Below are 10,794 nucleotides of genomic sequence, written 5' to 3' on the forward strand. Positions count from 1 at the left end.
TCTTCTATCTGTTCCTTTCAACCCTTGGATTTTCAAATTGTCTGCTTTGGCCTCAGCTATTCAGTGATGTGCTTTCTAAAGCTCCCTTGTGAAAAGAATCCATAAATCGATGGTCCTTGGGTGAATTGCACTTCATCTGAGTCTTACAGGCACAACCACTTCTTTTGAAATTACACAATATTTCTAGATTTCTCCCACATGAGGAAACATCTTTTTATCATCTATCCTGTCAAGTCTTTTCAGAATCTTGTGTTTCAATACATTTGTTTGACAGCTCCATCATCCCAGAAATTAATGGTAGTTGCGTTCCTGTGCAACACAGTGTTTATAAAAAAAAAATCATGCAATATAAATAATGGGGTCATTGGGATAAACAGGGTTAGGGCTGAACTGCCAAAAATATCAGTTAAAAATCAAAACAAAAATAGTTAGCCTAACACAAACTAGTCTAAGTGAATCTTTAAATCATTAATTTACTGTATTATTTCATTAAAATATAACACTTTAACACTAAAATCATTTTACTACCGCATTGTACCTTTTACGAAGCTCTCCACCAAAAAATGCATGAGCCGACTAACCACATTATGCCGATTCAGAAGTCCAGTCCTCCACGAGATTCTCACCCGGCTTGAAGTAAAGTTCCTTTTAAATGTAGACTACAATGCCCAGTTTCAAGGCTTCCACAGCTGATTGCATTCCTGTTTTAGTTGAACACACTGAATTTGTATTTTGCAGACAGGATTGTGAGGCTGCGTTTTGCTGTTCAGGTCAGTGCCAGGGATGGAATTTTGTAATAGCAAACGAGATTTTGCTTTATTTAAAATGGTCCGCAATCTTCACTAATAGTGTTATAGCAAAATCGCATTTAATAAACATGCATTATAGGAGAACTATCTGTACATTGGGGGGGAAGATTAAGACAACTTCAATAATAAATTCTAGTTCAGTACAGCCTTTCAAAGCAACCCAAGATGTCCACCAATTTCCTGCATGTAGCAAGTTCATATTTCAGTGGCTTATCTCATTATTTCCACTGTCACAAATCAGGTACTTAATCTTCAATATTATTAATGTTAAAATATCTATTTTTATTTTTTAAATAGATCCTCAAAGCCATGTATTAGACTCATTATGGCAATGACAGATATTAAGTTGTGCATTAAAATAATTGAATGAAACAGTAGGGGGGAGTGGATATTGTTTCAAAAGTATCAGAGCACTTGCACTTCAGGATTGTGCTTTTATATGAAGTCAGTTTCAATGTGTTGGGTTAACAAATAAGATCAATAGTTTTGATAGGTCTGAGCTGCTTTCCAAAGCAAATATATTCCTCATGGAATATATGAAAAGGAGTCAGCCCCTCAAGCCTGCTCCAAAACTCAGTAAAATCATGATTTTGGTTACACTACAATCCTGCCCATACTCCAATAACTTTACACCCTTAGATTCTGGAGAATCTATCAATAAAATATTGAAAGACTTTGAAACTCTCTCTCAAGTTTGTGCAAAAGAAAATTTGCCTACTCTGCCTGGGCAACCTTTTTTTGTTGTAAAACAGTGACCACTAGTTCTAGATTTTCTTGCAGGAGGAAGCATCCTTTCTGCATCCACCCTGCCAAGACCCCTCCAACCTTGCATTTTCATCAAGTTGTCTCTTGCTCTCAAAGCCAGTCAAGCCTATACAAGCCTAACCTGTCCAACTTTCATTGCAAGACCAACTGCCATTCCAATTATCCTTCAATAAACATTCTCTGAATTGTTTCCAGTGTATTTGCATTCTTCTTTAAATAGGAAGCCTTGTACAGTACTCTGATGTGGTCTTTCTAACCTTTTACAATTTGATTCGGTCACCTAGATCCTTTTTGCATCTTAGAATCTCTTGCCGTTTAGTATGTGTTTTTATTCTTTCTGCCAAATTGGACAATAGCACTTTTTCCCACATTGTTCTCCCATTTGCCCATCTAACTATTTCCTTTATTGTAGTCTTTTGTTGTCTTCACAACTTTATTTCTGATTGATCTGTCATCAGCAAATTTAGTAAATGCACTTTCAGTTGCTTCATCCAAGTCACATATATACACGTAAAAATAGAATAGGTTGAGGCCCCAGCACTGGTCCTTGCGACAAACTACTCATTATGTTTTGTCAAGCAGAAAAAGACCCATTTGCGCCTTCTATTTCAACCATACCAATCTATTCCCTTTAACAGCTTTTGCTGTTAGTGCACATTACTACTTTGGAGAACTTCAATAAATTGGTTAGACATGATTTTCCTTCCACATCATTTTGACATACCTGATTTGTCTTGAACTTAGTTAAGTGTCCAGAAATATCACCCAACATTTGCTGTTAATAGGTTTTTAAACCAGCTGGCATGTGGTTTCCTACTTTTGGTCATTTTTGTTTTAAACAAACTTGTTATATCTGCTGTTTTTCCAGTCAGATTGAATCTTTCCTGAATGTAGGGAATTTTTGAAAATTAATAGCAGTGTAGCAATAATTATACTAACCATTTTTAAGAGCCTACAATGAAGTCCAGTAGAATCTAGAGCTCCAACAGTTTACTCATATCATCTCCCTAGTGATCAAGGAAGACCAAAATTGTACATTGCTTTAGATGTGGCCTCTTGTAGACTTGCATCAAAGCCCTTAATTGTACACCTAATTCTCTTGCAATAAAAATCAAGATTCCATTTACCTTTGTGCCATTTGTCATTTACTGTAGTGCAGCATTTTGTAATCACTTTCCATTTAAATATTTTCCTTTAATTTTTGTATTAAATTGGATAACCTTGGATCTTCCCCCATTATTTTTATTCCCACCTCAGATTTTTTTATTCATTCTCTTAAACATACCTTTTGCAGATATTATTTTTGTCCCCTTTCAGAATTTGTTTTCCTTTTCCAACTCTTTTGTATTGATAGAAAATATGGCTACAATAAACTTTGGTCCCTTCATCTAAGTCAACAGTATAACTCTTAAATAATTGAAGACTCAACTCTGATTCTTTTGGTATGCTAGTTGTAGCTTGCCAAACTAAAATTAGCCCATTTGGCCTGACTGTTCATTTATTTTCTGAGAGCCCTTGCCTAAGGATTGTTCAGTAGAACTGCCGACCAAGTGTCTTGCCCCACACTTTGTCATCTATCCACCAAAACCTTGAAGGCTTCTTAGTAAATTGTACTTTGGTAATCTTCTGTAAGTTGTAAAATGCACCCAAAAATCAAAACACAAGTTAAAGTATTAGTTTAATATTGCACTTGCCTTTTCACACAATAGGCACTGAACATTTTGAAGCTCTGCTGCTTAGAATGTATTTTATACGTCCACCAGTTTTCATGAGAAAGTATTAATGTAGTGTTTTATATCTCAGATGTGCCCCAAAGATACATTTACTTTTTTTAGTTGACCCACATCAAGGAGCATTTTGAGCATGTACAGCTCACAGAAATCTTAAATTGTCTAATGGTGTTCCTTTTGTAGATTGGAGAAAAGAAACAAATGATCGCAAAGGCAAAGTTGTGATTTCTTTAGAATCTGAACATTTCGACTGAGAATATTGTTTGTGTGTTTGAACTGAAATGCAAAGTTTTGAAGAATATTCCACTGTTCCAAAAGTATTTTGGAAAAAGATTGTGTATTTTTGGAATAGGTATGTGCTTCAATCTAATGTTTTTGCCATTTGTTTATGATGGAAATGTGCAGTTAACTCCATATGTACTTGTATCTCCATTGTTGAGCTGTTGACTGAAGCTTTCATCAACAATTCCATAGATTAATTTCAGATATCTGATCGATATGGACAAGTTAGACCAAAGGGTCTGTTTCCGTGCTGTACATCTCTCCAAGATTCTGTTTGTCTGGATGAATTTTACTTGGCTTTGTGCAGTTAATCTGGAACTTTGTAAAAGTAACAATCCAACCAGCTTGTTGGAACAGCAACTCCAGTCTACATACATTGATGGCTGAACAATCAACAGTGCTGCTCTAAAGAACCAAGTATCGTTATAATGCGTACAATCAAAGTGTAATTATTGTATATCCACATCTCCTGGCACTTCAGCTCGATCAACTTACTGCACTTGCATAAGACAGTTAACAAAAGCCTATGGTCAGTTTATAATTCATCGATTTTATTTGTCTGTCTGGAATGTTTTTCATGGATTGCCAGTCACTCAGATTGCCTTTTTTTTAATGTTGAGGACGAGCTCCACATTTTTTGCTGGAAGTTTCAAATAAGGGTCCTTTTGAAATGTGGAGTTGTACTTCAAATTTGATACATCCATCATAATTCAGGACTGTTGACGGTAAACAATACTCCCTTGTTCACAGTCAATTGCTATGTTCTGTGCTTTTAAATGGCTAGTATGTCATCTAGCCACTTCAGTAGTGCATATGAAAGAGAGAGTATGTAAGGCAAGTCTGAGATTTGTGCTGTGCAGTTTAGAAAGATGGGGAGGGATAGTGGAATATTGGACTCATTGAGCAGAGGAGGGTGTCAGTTTTAGGTACATGGAGTTTTCAGGTCCTGGAGCAGAGGTCAGGTTCTTGGGGAGTGGGTAGTGGTTGGGTGTGATGGGTTGGGGTTTAGTTTATTAGTTATTCAGGTTAGACATCTAATAGTTTGCCTTTTACTGGGTAACTATTTGCTTAATTGCAGCAGAACCATCCCAATTCTCAATTTAAATGGATATTTTCAGAGGATTCCAGGCCTGGAGAATTGCCCAGCAGATTCTTCAATTTCCAAGGCAATTCCCACCAAGTCTGGTAAATTAGAGATTCTGCAGGGTTCTGATGCACAACTCCCATCCACACTACAGCATGTATTGTCTGACTATTGAAAAATCTGAACCTAGGTTTTCTACATAAAAGTATCTCAAACCTGTCAACTCCAAATTACAATACAAAAATAAAGCTCAAAAAATGCTCTTAAAATAAAGATGGACACTCTTGAGCAAAGTGCATTTAAGATTAGCTTTCAGCCATTCTTTAGATGTTTTTCAACTATTATATGTTTATTATGAATGAATGACTGAAATAGACATCCAGCAGTTTATGTGGCTCTGTTTAGATGCAGTATGTTCCAACGAGGATACTAAACTTCCTTTTTGAGCCAATTGCAATGAATAAGTGTTACAGCGTAAACCTGTTAGGAGCAACTTTCTTTATCTCATGTAAAATCTGTTATGGACTCATAATAAACTACAGTAGGTTCATATTTTTGGGGATATCTAGTCATAACTAAATTGCCCAATTAGCTGTAACTGACATGTTGGAACATGTCTTTGAGAATAAGTTCCTTATTCCTTGTAAGGATCATGTCATTATGTTCAATGGGTTGGATCAGTAGCAAGTTTGTCGCAGCTGAATAAAATTTAAACTACAGCATCTTGAAACATACCATACCTTCAAAAAGTTTAGCAGAAGGAACATTTTTGGAAAAATAACATACTGTGGTTAAAGTTAAGATACTCCTTTCATTTTGAAGGATTCATCCAAAAACTAAACTGTGCACTCATTTTATGATCTTAAAATATCAGTTTTAACCCAAGTTGGGCAATAATTTAGTGGTGTCACTTAGATTTGTGACCATTTGAGTTAGAGGATTTGAGCTGTAGGGAGAGGCTGAATATGCTGGGGCTATTTTTCCTGGAGTGTCAGAGGCTGAGGGGTGACCTTTATACAAGTTTATAAAATCCATGAGGGGCATGGGTAAGATGAATAGCCACCGTATTCTACCCCAGAGTAGGGGAGTTCAAAACTGAAGGGCATAGGTTCAAGGTAAGTGGGGAAATATATGAGAGAGACCTAAGAGACAACTTTTTCATGCAGAGGGTGATGACTGTATGGAATGAGCAGTCAAAGGAAGTTGATACAACTGTAAGATTTAAAAGGCATTTGGATGGGTGTATGATGAGGAAGGCTCTACAGGGATATAGGCCAAATGTTGGCAAATGGGACTAGATTAATTTAGAATATCTAGTTGGCATGGATGAGTTGGACCAACGGATCTGTTTCTATGCTGTACAACTGTGCCTGTATCTGCTTTGTGAAGGTATTCGGACTAACATTCTGTGGAGTTTTGCAGGCTAGTTACCTTACCAGTAAATTAGTTTTACAAAATGTGACAAAAATGTCTGAGTACTTAAGTACATCAAGCTACTTTTATCTGTTGTTTCAGTAGTTCAGTTGGATGTAAAGCATCTCTGTTTACTGCTTGGAAGGGGGCAGCCAACTCTCCTGGTGTCTTGGCCAATTTTCCTATCTAATCAACATAAATGGAAACAGATTAATTGGCTATTCTTCCCATTTTTAGATTAGATTACTAACAGTGTGGAAACAGGCCCTTCGGCCCAACAAGTCCACACTGACCCTCCGAAGAGCAACCCACCCAGATCCATTCCTCTACAATTACCTTCACCTAATACTACAAGCAATTTAGCATGGCCAATTCACCTAACCTGCACATTTTTGGACTGTGGCAGGAAACCAGAACACCTGGAGGAATCCCACGCAGACACAGGGAGAATGTGCAATCTCCACACAGTTGCCTGAAGCGAGAGTTGAACTTGGGTCTTTGGCACTGTGAGGCAGCAGTGCTAATACTGTGTCACCGTGCCGCCCACAGTCATCAGATTTTGCTGTTTGCAAGTTGGTGGCAATGCGTGTCCATAAGTGGCTGCATTTCAAAAGTAATAGATTGCATCTGGAGTATTTTGCTATTTTGATTTGCGGTAGTACCAAATTAATGCAAATTTTGTTACTGCTGACTTTATTTTGTTTTTTACAGCCAATGGCGAAGTTTTCAGACATTACTGGGACTTGGCATGGTTTGTCTAGACTAAATCTGTCTGTTCTTTTTATCAGTGAAAAGATTTAGAGAATGGAATTCAGATATGCAAATGAATGCATCAAAAATTCTGTTTGCACAAGAATTTTTTTCCGTTCCAGAAATGCATTTATTTTGATAAACGTTCAAACAGTCTGTGTTAATTTTCTGATTTACATAACTTTGGTACATGATTGGATATAGTCTTATTTTAACTGTTATTCAGTTTTTTAAAAAATATATTTCTTTTGTATCCTTAGATACGTGTTTAACCTATGGATAAAGTTGGAAAGATGTGGAGCAATTTAAAATACAGATGTCAGAACCTTTTTGTTAATGAAGTTGGAAGCAGAAATGAAAATGACTTAAACTGTCAGAAATGTTCGGTTAGTAAAAATGTAAGTGTACAAGCTGGTGATTTGCCTCAGCATGGCTTAAGTCCATTAAACAGAAATAGAACTATACCACTGGTTGCAGACACATGTCTAAAAACAGATAAATGGAATAGAAATTGTGTTTCTGACATCCCAGATATTGTTGAAACCGACTTAGATAAAGAGAATGAAAACTTGGCCACACCTCCAGATTCTCATCTTGTTCGAAGAGACTCTTACTCCCGACATGCTCCATGGGGTGGAAAGAAGAAGCATTCTTGCTCTACAAAAATGCAAATGTCCTTTGATGTAGATAAACGCTTTAGTCGGACAAGGTATGGATTACAGAGACGTGAAAGACGCTATGGTGTAAGTTCTATACATGACATGGAGAATTTGTCTAATCGGAGTATGACACGGCAATCTATACGCCAGCGATTGCAAGAAACTGTAGGACTGTGTTTTCCACTACGAGCCCGCAATAAACAGTCTAAGAGCTTATTTTCCAGCCGGAGAAAAATATTGCTCTCTGAACTCATGCTTGAAAGATGTCCTTTTCCAGCTGGATCAGACCTAGCACAAAAATGGCATCTTATTAAGCAGCACACTGCTCCTGTAAGCTCGCAGTCAGCCTGTTGGCTTGAGACTTTTGATCCAACTTTTGCTTCTGCAGAAGATGAAGAAGATAGACTTCGTGAAAGACGAAGACTCAGCATCGAAGAAGGAGTTGATCCTCCTCCCAATGCTCTTATACATACCTTTGAATCAACTGCACAAATTAATCAAACATACAAGCTGGGACCAAAGTTAGCACCTGGGATGAGTGAACTTTCTGGTGACGGTCGTGCAATAACAAACGGAGATTGGGACTCTGAAGAAGACACCACAACTCTCTGTCTCCAGGCACGCAAACAGAAATCACGGCAAGTGGCAGCAGAAAACATTAGTCATTCTACCAAACCTGGGCCCTGGAAAGTACACACGCAAATTGATTACATTCATTGTCTGGTACCAGACCTACTACAAATTACAAGTAACTCTTGTTACTGGGGAGTGATGGACCGTTATGAAGCGGAGGCTCTCCTTGATGGCAAGCCTGAAGGTACTTTTTTACTCAGGGACTCCGCACAAGAGGACTACCTTTTTTCTGTGAGCTTCCGCCGTTATAATCGCTCTTTGCATGCAAGGATTGAGCAATGGAATCACAATTTTAGTTTTGATGCCCATGACCCCTGTGTTTTTCACTCTTCTACAGTAACTGGCCTTCTGGAACACTATAAAGATCCCAGTTCATGCATGTTTTTTGAACCTTTGCTTACTGTTCCACTAACCAGGACTCTTCCTTTTAGTCTGCAGTACATCTGCCGTGCAGCTATCTGCAACTGTACAACATATGATGGGATAGATATACTTCCACTTCCTCCACCTCTGCAAGAGTATCTGAAAGAGTACCATTACAAGCAAAAAGTAAGGGTGCGATGGTTAGAATGAGAACCATTAAAGGTCATATGAGAAGTGCACCCAATGATTCTTGGCTCTTTTTGAGTTGCCAAAAATTCTTATTCATTGGGTATGTAGTTGAACGTTATTTGTAAGGATTCTTTCTGAATTATTTGGGCTTGAATTGACTTAGTTTGTGGTTACTCTTTCAGGTACTTGAGCACTTTGTGGTATCTGAGATTTTTAGTGGATACCGCTGTTCTACCTACAAATTAATGTGCATGTATTTATTATGTTGGCCTCTAGGAATTTACTAGCTTTTATAGTGGTCTATGTGCAGGATATGGTCAAATCAAAATCATTTGATTAGGGCAACTGTGGAGCTCTGTAAAATTGATGCTGAAACGACATGTAATATGCACATTTATTATAGGTTCTTGGAAATCATGATGGAATTCAAATCAATTTAATGAGGTCATCCTTTGAGATCAAACACCTCTAGTGTTGAATTGACATTCTGGTAATTAATCTGGATGATTTTAATCAAATTAGAAAGATCTAATTTTTGTTTGTCTACAAAGATTTTCCTTTTCTTTAATACACTCTTTTTGGAGTGGTTTCAGGATATTAGTTGTGTACTTAATGATGCAGCTCGAGTGCATAACTGGGTGTTTATAGTACTGCACTGTCATTGAGAGTGGATGTTAAATTGAGGAACCGTCTGCTCCTGCCTGTGGATGAAAAAGATCCCTTAACACTATTTTGTAAAGTCTTATCCCAGTCTCATAGCTAATATTTGTCAGTTACATAGTGCCAGTTTTAAAACCTGTTACTGTTTGTGGGAGCTTGTTGCACGCAAATTGGCTGCCACATTTCTTACAGAATCACAGTAACCACCATTCAAAAGAACTTTGTTTGCTGTAAAGCACTTTTGGGATGACCTGAGGTTGTGAAAGCCACTACTTTAGGATCATCCTGACCTTTTTGAGATTGTCATCTTGAAATAGTTTCCATGCATTTTCTTTTTGAGAATGGGCATCTTTTATTTTGTATTTTAGTAGCAGTTGTCCTAATGGATATCAGAAAAGCTGGCCCTTGCAATTTTTTGTACCAAATCCCAAATTAAAATTAGCTGACATGAGTGACCTTAGGACGGATGCCCTGTTGTAAGATCTGCCTGAACAGTTTAGGAGAACCTTTTAATAACTGAAACGGCAGGGAAGAAAGATCTCTAAATTGACTTTAGAAATTCAAAAATCAAGTCATTCATGTATTTAAATCTAATGGTGTGCAAGCGAGAATCCAGGCTGTAAATTGTGCAGTTGAAGTATAACAGTTTACTTTGGCAGTTAAAGGTGGGCATTGGACCAGAATGTAAATTTAAAGTGTGAAGAACATTTTAAAACTGATTAGAGGAAAAAAAACCTGCAATCTCCACAAGTTCTATTTGAAATAATTGGCAGATAACAGGATGCACGTATGAACACCTAGGGACTTGTAAAACTGCAGCAGGGTCTCATGTTAAGGTAGAGGAGGATGAGCTCTGAGCAGATTTTGCTTTCTGTTTTTGTTTATAATTTAGGAGATTGGACATCCTTGCAGTTTGATCTGCAGTTACTACCACCCTATTCTGGAAGTACTTTTTGCTGTGAAATAGACATCAGCAATTTCTTTCACTACTATACAACTAAAACATCACAGAACACCAGGACAATGAACCACCTGCCCCTTTCTGCAAATTATTTTCCTTGTTAGTATTGTTGGTTTGAATATGGTGCCACTTCCAAATATGATGGGAAGGAGTAAGGTCACTCTGTCTTACAGTTAATGAATGTTTCTGTTGACTTTTTGTTTAGGATGTTTGCATTTTGAAAGTGATCATTTAAAATATTTGTGACCCAAGGCCAAATATAAATTTAAAACATGAACTTAATATTTTAGTAAACATCCAGAAAAGATTTTTATTTACCTTGATGTTTTCCATAAAGGTGAAAACTGTAATCTTTGTTATTCTTTTCAATTAGTCTACTTTGTCATAACTATTGATCATTTTCACTTATTTTTATTTCAAGACCCACAACAATGTGGTTGCCTCTTAACTGCCCTTTGGGCAATAAGCAGTGGGCAATAAATGCTGGCTTAGCCAG

At 37.3% G+C, this 10,794-nt stretch overlaps 1 protein-coding gene across 1 annotated transcript in view; it reads left to right on the forward strand.

Annotated features, from left to right (window-relative positions):
- LOC132819387 (suppressor of cytokine signaling 5-like) overlaps positions 1-10,518 on the forward strand; it is a 50,326-nt gene extending 39,808 nt beyond the window's left edge. Inside the window, exon 2 of the mRNA XM_060830871.1 lies at positions 7,094-10,518. Within this exon, the coding sequence (XP_060686854.1) occupies positions 7,109-8,698 (1,590 nt within the window). The 5' untranslated portion in view covers positions 7,094-7,108 and the 3' untranslated portion in view covers positions 8,699-10,518. The remainder of the gene's footprint in view (positions 1-7,093) is intronic.
- Positions 10,519-10,794: the final 276 nt, after the last annotated feature.

The sequence above is a fragment of the Hemiscyllium ocellatum genome, chromosome 10 (genome assembly GCF_020745735.1).
Source record: "Hemiscyllium ocellatum isolate sHemOce1 chromosome 10, sHemOce1.pat.X.cur, whole genome shotgun sequence".
Classification (NCBI taxonomy): Eukaryota; Metazoa; Chordata; class Chondrichthyes; order Orectolobiformes; family Hemiscylliidae; genus Hemiscyllium; species Hemiscyllium ocellatum.